This window comes from Apteryx mantelli, chromosome 4 (assembly GCF_036417845.1).
Source record: "Apteryx mantelli isolate bAptMan1 chromosome 4, bAptMan1.hap1, whole genome shotgun sequence".
In the NCBI taxonomy this organism is placed as follows: Eukaryota; Metazoa; Chordata; class Aves; order Apterygiformes; family Apterygidae; genus Apteryx; species Apteryx mantelli.
The window spans coordinates 11,822,331-11,836,169 of record NC_089981.1 but is presented as its reverse complement, the minus strand read 5'-3'; the positions used below and the strand labels follow the sequence as shown (position 1 = coordinate 11,836,169).

The window sequence follows — 13,839 nt, the reverse complement described above, 5'->3', positions numbered from 1 at the left end:
GAGGAACTTGCTTCTTATCTTCAAGGTTGGCTATTCCTGCTGTCCGTGCAACTTCTTTATCTCTCTAGCTTGAACAGGCTCTGGGGCCCCATTTTACTTATCTATGTAAAAGTTCACAGCAAGTTCACAGCCTGAGGCCTAAGGGTTCAGCAAATTTAGCAACTAATGCTAAGCAAGTTATGCTAAGCAATTAATTCTAAACAGCTTCAGTTCAATATTCTCTCATATAGATTATTGTTCTGAAGCACTGCAAGGGCCCCAACACCCTTGCCAGGCTTGCTTACCTGGATCGGCAGCAGTAATGGGCCTTCTTCCCAACGGAGAGCTGCCAGAGGCTGGTCACAGCCTGCCCTTCTGAGCGCAGATCCAAAAGCTGCCCTGGCAGGTGGCCGCTGGCAGACGTCCATCGCAGAGCAAGCAGCCATGGGAGCGTCGTCTTTCTTTTCCTGCTTCTGCCCACTGCAAACAGAAATCAAGCAAACAGCAGGCAAGAAAATCAGGAGGAGAGAGCGCTCCTGCCCTTCCCCTTTGTGCAGTGCAGTGCTGTGCGATGCAGCAGGAAGAGCCGAGAGCGAACAGCTGAAGGTGCCACACACACTTTACCCCAGACTTTGGAGAAACTCCAAGGCAGCTAAGCGCTTACGAAGGAAACAACCACCCGAGCTGTAAAACTGTGAGCATCCCTCAAGGGACACAGCCTTTGCTGATCTGGTTTTACATTTGACTCACTGTGTCCCCTCAGAGAGGGCTGCTGCCCAGGTGCTCCTGCTCCTCCACCTCTTCTACCCTTTCACTTGAAAAGCTCTCCCTCCTGCTCTCTCTCCTTGCTGCTAGCACTGGTGTCAAATGGTAGTGCTCCGAGTAGGGCTGCTGCTTGCCTAGGTGCTTGCCCAGCACTCCCTGGCAGGGCAGCGCTACCCAGTGCAGTGCACTTGCCCTGGACGACGGGAGCATCAGTGCAGCCCTCTTTGGCTTCAAGAGGTTCAGAAACCTCTTAGCCTGGGATTTGCACCTGCATCTTAGGGAGGAGAGTGTGCTGGGAACTGACAAGTATCGACTCTCTGGTGTGGCTGTGTGTTTCCTTCCCCTTCGGAACAAGCAGAAGAAGAGGACGGTGAGCATAATCAGGGTGAAGAGCCTGCCTGTTTGGAGGTGCTGGGAGCTGCACTTGACTTTGAGGAAGAGGGTGAGGCTGAATACCAGCATGAGGGGCGTGCAGAAGAGGAAGTCCAGGACTCCAATGGTGATGAGGAGTATGTGGCAGTTGCTGGAGGGGCGAACAGTGCTAGAAACGTACCCCAGCATGTTCAGCAGCAGCGAGAGGCTCCAGAGCAGGCCGGAGATGATGCCGGACAAGTGCTTTGGGCGATGGCTTTGGCACCAGATGGGACAGAGGACAGACAGGCACCTCTCAATGCTGATGGCTGTCAGGAGATACAAGCCAGTCCCATACGTGAAAAGATCCAGGAAGAGGACTATCCCAAACTGCACTCCCACATTGAAGTGCATCAGGCACTGAACTGTTTCGATGGCAATGCAGAGCAGGTAGCCAAAGTCAGCGGCAGCCAGCTTCAGGATGTAGACAGTGAAGCGGTTCCTCCGGATGCGGAAGCCGAGGTACCACAGGACCATGCCATTTCTCACCATGCCAGAGGCAGAGCTGATGAGGCAGAAGCTCTCCATGAACTTGAGGAGAGCATATGACGGCCCTGCCTTTTGCACAGTCCCACTGTAATTAGCCCCTTCAGCCAGGCTGGTTGTATTTGGAAGGGAGGTTGATGTAGTTTTAGCACTCATAATGAGGGCTTCACTGTGAAGTACTGATCTGTCACTGTCTCTGATTTCACACAGACCTGTAAGCAGAGAGCACAGAGGTGGTAGCTCGTGTGACTTTCTCTCATGATCATCTGGTGGTGTTTGCAATGTCTTTCCAGCTCTTTGTAGCCAGAGGTAGATTCAGGGAAGGATTGCTGTGTTTGGACTTGGAGCCCAGAGCTTCTATGTATCATTTAAAACACCGTATCTGAGGCCAAATTGTGTGTGGCACGTAGGAAAAGCTAGATTGCAATGTATGTGTCTCTTTTTGAACTTATTTCTTGAGGCTCCTTTTACAGCCAGTGGTGGGAACAAGTAGGTTAAAATAAAGCAATGTTAGCTCAGATTGATCATACCCGAAAAGTTCCTCATTTCTTGTCTTAATAAAAAGGGAACCCAGGGATATTAGCTCAGATATAATTGTCTTTGCTTCATATAGCTACGATTAGGTGAGATGAATATTGTCAAAAGTGTATGAAAGTTGTAGACAATCAACATACAAATTTAGGCAGCTTTAAATCAGACCGAGTTTTTCCTATCCATACTCCCAGAAAACATCGTCGAGTAGTCATATAGCTGGTAGTTTCTTATGTTGATGACTGATTTCTATTTTAATGAAATGTAGTTTAATGTAATGGGTTTGGCCTCTGGAGCCTTATGTATAGATAATAATTCAGTCTGACAGAGTCAGGCCTTACTAATTTCTTTCTCAGAAGTTTTAAGAAGCATGTGTAGGAGAAAGTGTCTGACCCTCACATGACATTGGAATTATGGCTTAAATAACTGTTTCACACCGTTCTGTCAATTCACCCTGCTCCCTCCCCATGATACTGGGATTTGAATGAGAATCTTGCCCCCCAAAAAACGCCCAAAAGACAAAGGTCCAGAAATAAAATTCACTCCATTTTTGTGCAATGAGGTCAAACTGTGTGACTCTTTCCTACTCGCCCTGCCAGCTGTTAATTTGGACATGACAAGATAGAGAAGTGCCATGAAAGACAGCAGGAGATAGTCAAAAAGAAGAGAGAAACAAGTCAAAACAAGGACAGTGGTGAAGAGGTGAATCATGGGATAATCTAACCGACACGAATAGTTCCTTACCCCTTTGTCAAATGCCACAGCAAGTGGGGAGACAGACTACCTGAACGGGTGAAATGTGACAAATTGAAACATTATTGTTTCATCTGAACAGCCCACCCTGTCTCCAGTGCTACATGGAAAGACTATGCAGGTAATCTCCTCGTCCAGCTGATGGCCGGGGCAGCGGGGATAGTTTTGCCGCATGAGTCTGCGACAGGCATATACACCGGCAGTGCTTGGTTGAGAATCCAAGTGGAACCATTGCACCTAACTTTATCCATTAAGAATACAAATGTCTCATTGCACTTAGCTTTTAAAGCTACCATTAGAATTAATGGAGGTTTAGGAGCACCTGCAAGGGTAATATTTTGGCCCTAAGATAGGTGTCTTAGGTGTGCACAGTCAGCTGCCTGTCTTTCTCTGCTGACTGCAGACACATCCCATGGTGCTAGCTTCACCTAGCGGCTTAACATCTGGATGGCTGAAGGCAGGTGAGGTGAATTGCACCCTTAATTTCATCACCACAGCTTGCAGGATGTGTCTTTTAGGGTTGACTGAATCCAGGGAACTTCTGGCACTGCGGCATACTCTTTTGTAGGGAGCTAGAAGATTCCATCCTCAGCCATTATGGGACCTCGAGTGTTTCTAACATCAAGCCTTTAGAGCCTGTTAGATCCAAGAATATAAGTATGTACTTCTGAAACGGACTAAGGGAAATAAAAAGCATTGTCTCTTTCAGAAAGCAAGGAATGTCTGTTGTAGCACAGTTTGTTTCAGAACAGGCAGGTAAGTCCTGCATGTAACATCTGAGTCCAAACTCACCTTCTGTTTCTTTATCTTAGTAGAGTAGCTTACTGCTTGCCCAACAGCACTCACAAGGCTACCTGCTCCCTGAACATCTGTAGCAAGCCCAGTGAAAATATATGGCCTTATGACTGTGTTCACTTCCTCTCCATCTGGTTGTGGGGTCGCAGCAGATCTCCCACAGTGAAAAATTATCAGACCTTGATCCACAGTAGAAAGTACCTGAAGCAGTTGCTAATTCTGTGAACCAAGTCTGCTGTGAGGAGAAAGGAAGACCCGATGGTTAGTGGTTACCCACCCTTTGGAGAATCCAGTTGCAGCACACTCCTCTGCCACAACCTCTCTGTGTGACCTGAAGCAATTTGCCAACTGATTTAAAGAGGATGCAACTATTTGAGTGGCACCTACCTCTGCCTTTGCCCACTCCAACCTTCTGACCAGGTGCTCACATTAAGAAAGTGGTGGTTTTACCTCCCTGCTGCCATCATCTCCACAAGGCAATTCACCCCACCTGAAATGTGGGTCATCCTCTGGAGGTGCCTCTCTCTCCATTGGCCATTTAGGGAACATCAGGTGATTACGTTTCTAGCTAAGGCATTTCAATCAGATTTCATAATGTTAAATAGCATCAGCCTGGGCCATTGATAGTGTACTGTCACGTAGTGTCAAACTGGTTGTAATGGACGCCCTGTGGAGATATGCCGAATCATCAGAAACTTTGCATTCCATATAATGCAAGTGAAGTAACCATCCTATGACTTCCATAGACCGTGCAAAAGCATGCTGAAAAAGTCACTCACAGTTCTCATACATCTATTATAAGACTTTGGTAAGACTGATCTCCTGCCTCCAAAGCATATTCAAAACCTGAGTCTACTTCCTTAATGAAACTACTTAATGAAAGCCTGCATCAAATAGCAGCAGTCTAGCTGGTCTTTCTTTCCCTTGAGATTAAACATCCTTCCTGTGGTTGACATGCTGAGTATAGTTCTTGTGGCAGCTGTTAGTCTGAACAAATTTGACACCACAAAGACATCTCCTTGTCTGGACACAGAGTTATGCAGTTGTGTTTTCTCAGCTAATCTTAATTGATCATCTAAGACCAAAGCTGCTAATGTTTGATCTCTGAAGAATGCCACCTTCTATGACGGATGGGCAGTTAGGGCAATGCAATAGCATTTGTTCTTGGAAAAAGATCCCCAGAAAGAAGATCTCCTTATCTTGAAGATGATCGAGACAATTGTGTAGCTATAGCCAATTTCCAACCAGCAGGAAAGGAAAATATTGGAGCTCCTTTCCCCCAGTTCTTTTTTCTTCTGCCTTCCCCTCACCATCTCTCCAAAATCATGGCAGAAAGCAAGAGGCAGAGGGCAATGGCAAAGACCGCTGCAGCCATCCAGGAGTTTCTCACCTTCTTGTGGGTTCCTTGGTATTTCAGGGACTATTTGCAGCAACTGCCTGGTGTGGATCTGCTGGTGAAAATTGTCACCTGAATTCTGTGACTGATGGTCCAGATAAAATCCTTGTGCTGTAAAATCAAATCCTGGTGCTGGGCTATTTAGACACTGTTAAAAAAGCCATGGTCATTTCAATGTGACGTCTGGAGAAACAGCCACTCACTCTCTTGGGGAAATATCTAGTTTGTTGCATGTGGTCACTAAGATTCCAACCACTTCCCCCTTCCCTCCCAGCACAGAACCTGTCACTGTCATGGCTTAGGTAATGCTTTTTCACTACTTCTCCCTTCTTCAGACAGTCTCACGATATAAAGAACACAAGAACTGTCTGTCCAAAGTTATAGCTTGACTCTTGCACTGATGCTTTGCTTCCCAGCTGCATCCATGAGCAGCTCTAGTTTCACAGACCTTGCAGAAGATGCTCTACTGCTGTTCAGGGTCACACAGATTGAGAAATTGTCAGTCCTCTTCCCTAATGCCTGCTGCTGATTTCACAACCTCCCTCAACACAGCTTCTCCTTCCCCAAGGGTCCACTGTCACTGCAGAACCTCCTTTAGCACACTCATCACTACCGAGTGTCCTCTTCTGACCTCAAAACCTCTCCCAACACAAGTTGTCACCATACATTGTCCCCTACTACTTCACACTACCTGTTCTACTGTAGGGTCTCCTTGAACTTTCTAGCCAGCCTTATGACACCTCAGCAGCCACAATTTTGCAACCTCTCCTAGTGTTACCCTTCAAAACACGATGCCCACTTCTGATGTCACAAGGTCTTTCAACACAGCTTAACACCAACAGTATTACCTGCCACTTCATACGATCTTTCAGCACAGTCCCTCACCACACCTCAGGCACTTCTGATTTCACAAACTCCACAAAGACAGCCCCTGGCCATGTAGCATCCATTTCAAGTTTCACAACTTCCCTCCACACCGTGCCTTGTCCCCATCCTGCCCATCATCAAATTCACAACACACATTCACCATGGCTCTATCAACAAACCCCTTGCCAGTATTCACTATCCAGCTGCAAAACCTCGTTCATCTCACCATGCACAGTCCCTCCTTGTCCAAATCACAGCTCCCCTGAGCATGACCTGCTGCCATAGTGGTGTCCAGAGCCAGGTGCCAAGGTAAGTGGAATGAAAATGGAGAAAAGACCTTTCTCCTTTGCTGGCACTAAGCACACCCCTTATGGGGAATTATTTTGCAGCAGGAGGTAGCAGCAATTCTTCATTTGGACTTGTGCATTAAGTCACCTCTGGTAGTCCATTTGGCTAGGGAAACAAAAGGACATGAATATGATGCTAGCCAAGTTGCTGCCATGTGTGCCACTGGGTACAGAAAGTGGCAGGCTGATTCATACTACGTTAGCAGGCCAGATGCTGTTGGCCTGATCTCTGGCTTCTGTCATCTGTTGCTCCTCTTCCTTTCCCAAAGACTGTAAGACTTTGTTTACCTTCCTACCCAATACTCTTGTTTCCTGTAGTGACTACTGTTAACCCTCATTAAGCTGCCCAAGACTCCAGGCGACAGTAAAAGGACATTTAAGTTAGGGGACTATTTTCACCAAGGCATTTCTTTACCAGTATTTATTCTCATTAACTGTAGGATTTCTGTTTTCACTGTGGAGATCGCTGGCATTCTGTGCAGAGGAGATGGAGACATTAACTATGTTGCTATCAGGCCATTCCACATTTCCAGAAATTTCAGCAAAACAAAGGAAAGGACAGTAGCTGAGACAATGTCTTTCCTGACATCCATGAGGCATAAGCTACAAATACACAGTAGAGTTGAGAGAAACGATGAATTTGACTTGGGCCTTGGTTGAGATGATATGCTGATATAAATCAGCATGTCTATTTGCTTCGTTTGTTTCATTTCATAGGTTCACCTTTGACTGCAGCTGCTCGGGTTAAGAAAGATGGGGCCCATCGTGACAGTGAGATTTGTCCGCCCTAAGTTATTTTGTTTAAAAGCTAGATGCCAATTTCAGACCTAATCGCATCCTAAAATCAGTTCTGAGGTAGATCAGATGCATCTGCCTCCAGAGACATTCCTTTTTTTCCGCAGAAGAGCCTAGAGTGACTAAGTCAGGGTTAAATTCACTGACTTCCATTGGCATTAAATAGGTGACTTCCTCCCTCAGTTTCCCAACTAGTAAATGAAGGATTTTTTTGACTGACTTTGTAATTCACTGACCTCTGTTAAAACATGCAAATTCTTGCAAAGAGGCTTTATTCACTGGATTTCCAGTGATGAAATTTCTGGTGAGATAGGACTTGGAGGGTCATCAAGAGGTCACCCAGGACATCTTCTGTCCCTATAAAAACTTCATCGTAACCACTCCTGAGAGAAATGAGCCCAAGCTGTCCTTAAAAGACTCCTGTGATAGGAATTCTTTACCATCCCTGGAGGATGGTGACTCTTCCTACAGCTTGAGGTTTCTTTCTTTTTTTCCTTTAATGAAGATTTCTCTTTGACATGTTTTTTGGAATACACAGAAGTTAAAAAAGGAGAGAAAATGTCTGGATTACAAATGGACTGTTTTAGCATTCACAATGCTAGAAAGCCAGAGCAGTGGACCTAATGGCCCTTTACACATGGGAAATCCATACAACTATCAGCTTGGAGTAAGGAAGAACTCCGAGAAGCATTAGCTGGATAGTTCCATGCATATGCTTGTCCAGTTGAATACTCAGCTACTCCTTTGACTGTTATTTCTTATGGAGAAACCCTGAAATGCCTTTGTGATATCATTAGAAAAGCATTGACTGACAACTGTTTCTTTAAAATATATTTACTTAAACTTTTCAGTCAAGACAGAACTCATTCTCCTCCTTTGCCCCTTTCTTTCACGCCTTCCCTTCACTAAGCCTCCACCCCTCCCTCCTCCAGCCCCAAGAGCCCTTCAGGTGGAAGATTTCCTGGGAGAGGGTTAAAGATTGGTACTTAAACGGTTTTCTTCTCAGCCCTTTGTGCAGCTGCTGGGATATGAAAGCATCATTCAGCACACCCAGGTCACATCATCCACACAGCCTATTAAACCACTTCTCACACAGGCAGGAAACATCAAGATACACTTGTGACACACGAAAGCAAGTAATAAATTAGATGGGGTTGGATTATACACTAACAGCCACCTCCTAAGCAAGTTTTGGAAGATTTCCAGAAGCCATTCTATGTTCTTTAAAGGCGCTGTGCTCTAACACATTCATACCAGGGGAGACAGAAGTTGAGGAGATAAAGCTGTACAGCCCTTACACAAAATATTAGATCTCTAAACACAGGCGAGGTAAGTTTTGCAGCTTCTCTGCCTTCTCGCTTTGCTTCGCTTTGTTTGCTTTGCTTTGCTTTCCTCTTCCCTTTCCTTTCTTCTTGCACAAATGTGAAAATACAGAAAGGAACTTCCACTGAAGTTATCAACTGTCTCTAGTTATCTTTGGCTAGAATCATATACAGAGCTAGTTCTACAGCCGCAGATTCGATTGCTTCGAAATTATTCTTTTGTTTCCCATAACCACCTGAGATTTCAGGGAAGAATGCATGCAGTAAGGAGATGGTGCAATTTCTCACCCTTTTTGAGATGGTAAGAGTACACATGAGATTCATTTTATTTTGCAGCTGATTGCATTATGTCATATAGCTCAGGTCTACCCCTGCAAAGGCACTTGAAGAGATAAGCCATAACTGGTGGCAATCCTCTACTGAATTAGTCATTCTAGTAATCCTCTTGGAGTCAGCAGTAAGAAACGGGTACCTGCAGCACATGATTCATCACATCTACAAGTAGACTGGTCAGGTGTAATATGCCTAGCTTAGGTACAGGTGCCTACCTGGCTTAGGTCGATGAGATGAGATCAGACAGATGGGTAGTTTGTTAAATGCAGTTTGGTGGTGATGGAAAGGACCTTATCAAGCAAGATACATGGTCAAGCTGTCTGAATTGTGAATCAGTCCTTTTGTAGATGCACACCTTGTTTTTAGCTCAGGAATTTGCCACCTGCTGGTATTCAGGCATATAGTTTCCCCTGACCATTTCTCTCTTGGTCACTCCTTTCTGACTGCCTAAATATGGCCCTGCAATTGCTGTGGTATGCTTCCAGTCATGCTCTGGCTTGGATGGAGCCCAGCTATTTCTTTTGGACTGGGTACTGCACAGCCATAAAGGTGTGCTCATTTCATCCCTGTCATTTATTTTGTTGAGAAGTCTACGTCGTTGCTCAGTAGAAGGAAGAGGGGTAGAAAGGATCACGACTTGGTAAGACGAGGGAGAAACTGACCTCCCGTTGTTCTTACTGATCCTTTTCCGTGTAGAAATATCTGAAAAGGAACCATCCATGCAAAGTTTACCCTTCTGCTTGAAAAACTTTCATCTAGTTTAAGTACAACTGTAAGCATAGGAAAAGTCCCTAACTTTGCCCACTTCCTCTCACAGCTTCACTTTGTGGGTTTGAAAGTAATCTTGGCTTTTCTCAGTTTCAGTGTTTCCTGTGGATGCTTGATCACTTTGTGCCTGCACGAGAGTTTCTGATTATGCTGCAGATTGAAGTAGTTGGTAGATAACTTGGCTTAACTGAATCATTCCGCAGATTTGCTCACAGATCACAAATACAAATGAGAAGACCTGGTTGTGATGTAATTCTGCAGGACTTAAAATGGTGCATTTTAACACCAGCTGACGGGGAATGTTTTGATCCTAGAAGGAAGCCCATACAGTGGATATTTTTATTAAAAGAGTGCCTGCTTTTGGCTGACCTTAAACTCTCTGTGAAGAGTTTAATCTGGTGGTTCCCAGACTTCTTTGACCAAAGGAACTCTGGTGGTCTGGGTGCATAAAGGCAAGCTAGAAACGTTACACTCTTTCTAAAGATGTAGGCTACTCATTTATTAGTGACACGTAATGCTCGATGGGTTGTAGCTGGAATACAGGGTGAACCAAAGAAGTCCCATGTTTATGCTGGAATGTGACCTTGTCTCGAATGAGAAACTGTATGGATGTAGAAATGCCTAGGGACAAGGAGCTCAGCCATAACCTAAAACAGGTGGATGGCATTACAAAAAGCTCTGAGCTACTTTCAGGCACCAAAAGGGATTATTCTCTGAGGGTCATTCTAACCTGGTGCTGCTAATTTACTTAAGCTCCTCATAGTGAATGGAGGAAAAAAGGGTTCTGCAAAGGACCCTCATTTAGTCATTCTGAATCAGCCTACAGAGAGACTTATACTGGCTGTTGAAGGAGTTTAGTTAGATTAGCTTCATTAAGCTAAGTTAACCCTTGAAAGGATCACGCAGAGCGTATCAAAAATCATACTAGGTAAAATCAGTACAGTGCTGGGACAGAAGATCTCACAAGAGTCTTTCATTCTTCCTTCCTCTGATAGAACAATGCTGAGATTTAGAACAATGTCAAATACTACATTAAGTCATATGTGTATTTTTTTCCCCTCCATGATAGATAACCTTCCCAGAACTCATTTTTCAGCCTGTGACATTTCATATTTACGTTTCAAAATGTATATACACAAGAGAGTTCTTTTCTCTGCATGTGGGTACATTTCCCTTCTAAACAAGAATTCAAAGATCATTTGTACTTATAAAACAAATCATCATTCTGAGAAATGTTTCCAGGTATTCTTAAAGACACCCATTTTACAAAGATTGCTGTCAGGGACTTTGTCTACCCTGAGGGAAAACATACTGCATTATTTGCGTTGTAGTGCCCAAGGTGAACACTCTGGCCTTGTCCTTAGTGCATGGAAGGCTATCAGCCATGGAGCCAGTCCTTCAAAATCCTGGAGCACCAGGATTAAGGAACATATCACAGAGTGCACCTATCTCTGTGCCACCAAAGCAATGGCAGAAGCTTTGTACTGTGGAGAACTAAACAGCTGTAAAAAAAATACATGACAGAAACTAAACACTTCAGAAGCTTAATACTAATGCTATATCTTTCTTGGTTTGTATCCACTTCTGATATAGAACTCACTATTAATAATGAAAAAATGCTGATGAATCATGTGTCTGTCTTTGTTTTCCCAGGGGTATAAGCTGTATATTGCATATTGGCACCCGACTGATCAACATGGAGAATGTAAGCAGTGTGAAGGAATTCATTCTTCTGGGCCTTTCAAAGAACCAAGGGGTGCAGAAAATATGTTTTGTGGTGTTTTTGTTCTTCTATATTGTTATTGTGGCAGGAAATCTGCTCATCGTTGTCACTGTAATTAGCAGTCAACGTCTGAACTCCCCCATGTATTTCTTTCTCTGCCACCTGTCCATTGCAGATATTTGCTTCTCTTCTGTCACAGCTCCCAAAATGATTGCTGACTTCCTTGTTGAAAAGAAAACCATTTCCTTTGTGGGTTGCATGGCACAGCTATTTGGGTTTCATATCTCCGGCGGTGCTGAGATCTTCATCCTCACAGCGATGGCCTATGATCGCTACTTTGCCATATGCAGACCCCTGCACTACACCACCCTCGTGACCAGGCGTGTGTGTGGCTGGATGGTGATGGGTTCATGGGTGGGGGCCTTTGTGCACTCCCTGGTGCAGACCCTCATAACCGTTAGCCTCCCTTTTTGCGGTCCCAACAAAATTGACCACTACTTCTGTGATGTCAATCCCCTACTACAACTGGCCTGTACCGACACCTATGTTGTGGGCGTCATTGTCATTGCCAATAGTGGAATGATTTGCTTGGTCTCTTTCTTCATCCTGGTCACGTCCTACATTGTCATTTTGTTATCCTTGAAAAGGCGAACGTCCGAAGGGCGGAAGAAAGCCCTCTCCACCTGTGGGTCCCACATTACTGTGGTGATTCTCTTCTTTGGGCCATGCACATTCACCTACATACACCCATCCAGCAATCTCTCGGAGGACAAGAGCGTAGCTGTGTTTTACACTGTCATCACACCCATGCTGAACCCACTCATCTACACGCTGAGAAATGAGGAGATGAAAAGTGCCATGAGAAAACTGTGGAATAGAAAAGTTTGGCGTGAAAAGGGTGAGGTGTAGAACTGTGGTAACATTTTCTCAGGAGCTGAGAAAATCAAGTCTCTCTCACTATAATTCCATTTTGGAAAATTTACTGAAAGCTCCCTTTTGAAGAAAAGCTTGGTTTTAGCTGTTGCAGTAATTAGGAAGACCCTGAAAGTTCATGTTTTGATTGGAATGGCATTGTAAACTCTGTGACTAGCAGGGCTTCCCTTGATGTTCTCTTTTTGAATAGCACAGGCCCAGGACTGGGGCTTCCAAGCACTGCTGAGACACCAGCAAATAAATAAATGAATGCTATCAAAAATATTAAAATGTGTTCCAGGCAGAGCATCCCATTAGTCCGAGCTCTCCCAGGTGTAAACTTTCCGTCAGACAAAATCCATCTACTCTGTAATCTACTTAGCTAGGAAACGATGGCCCAAGGTGTCTGCAAGGCTGTTGGTCACCTGCTGCTGGAAGCAATTGTGCCAAAGGCTTCCTTCCCCTTTACTTTGGAGTAAATGCCTTCTTAGGAGTACTGCATTGTCATATGCTGAATCCATGGGTTAGCAATTAAACTGCTGATATTAGATGCTGGTTGGGTCATTTGCTGATGCAGATGATATGAGGAGAAGCTTCTCCCCTTCCCATTCCAGTGCAGCAACTCTCTGCCTTTCTGCAGTAGTTCACCTATTGCTAATGCCCTCCTTCCTAGCCATCCCCTCTGCCCTTCATCTCTGCCTCAGATTTTGCATTTTACTGTTTAGACTAATAGAGAATCAAAGATCCAAGTGAAAGATAAATTGCTCACTGTAGGAAATTGTCGCCACCAAAGAAAGCATTGGGGGGCACAATTTTATGTGTCAGTGAAAAAAAAAGAGTTGTTTGGGAATAATTCCTGTACGCAGGATAACTCCTAGCCCAACAGGGCACATCTACAGGCCCAAGCAAAGGAAGAAACATGTATTCCAAGGGAATAGCTGGAGCAGCTGGTCCTGCAGGAAGGAAGAGATGTGAAGATGGAAGATTGAATCATCTCAGAGCCAGTCACAGCTGCCACAGGGAGGTTAGTTGTAGCAGCTAAGGTTCTCCACAAGGACGAAGGAGCCATGAGGAGCCACGGGACCCTGACTCCTACCTTGCCAGGAGGAAAAGAGCAAATGAGCTGCGTGAGGGGGAAAGACATCTGTGTAATGCACTCTGAAAGTAATTAAAGCACTTTCTTTTTCCTTCCTTCACTTCACGTTCCCTATAAACACTGGCTTGCACTTGTGTTGCACCTTAACATGGCTTAAGTGTGATTCAAGATAAGAAGGTGTTGCCTGCACAGGAGAGCGGCAGATCTACGGACCAAACCCTGGGACAATGTCGGAAATGCTCTGGTTCCCCGAATGTCCTCTGCTCTATGCAGGGGGTGGCAGAGTGGGTTCCCATTTCACAGGCATGCACCAGTACACTGCGGACGTCTCAGTGTCTTCTCCTCACCGTGGTGGGTTATGTGGATGGCAGCCAGCAGGACGGAACTGGGATAAATCCTGATTCTCAAGGCTTAGAGGGATAGTGTCCCTCAGGCCCGGGTCAGCATGTCCCTCACCCAGCATTCACACTCTGTGGACACAGCTAAAGGTGGGACCATCCCCACCTATTTGTAGCAGTCTAAATTCTTCATGCAATGAAGGACAGTTGTCTAGCTGAGCA

General features: G+C 45.0%; 1 protein-coding gene across 1 annotated transcript; it reads left to right on the top strand.

Annotated features, from left to right (window-relative positions):
- Positions 1 to 11,244: 11,244 nt before the first annotated feature.
- Positions 11,245 to 12,150, top strand: LOC136992043 (olfactory receptor 4S2-like; the record flags this gene model as incomplete). Its single annotated transcript, XM_067295725.1, has 1 exon — positions 11,245 to 12,150. A coding segment is annotated over exon 1 (906 nt), but the record flags the coding sequence as incomplete, so codon positions are not given.
- Positions 12,151 to 13,839: the final 1,689 nt, after the last annotated feature.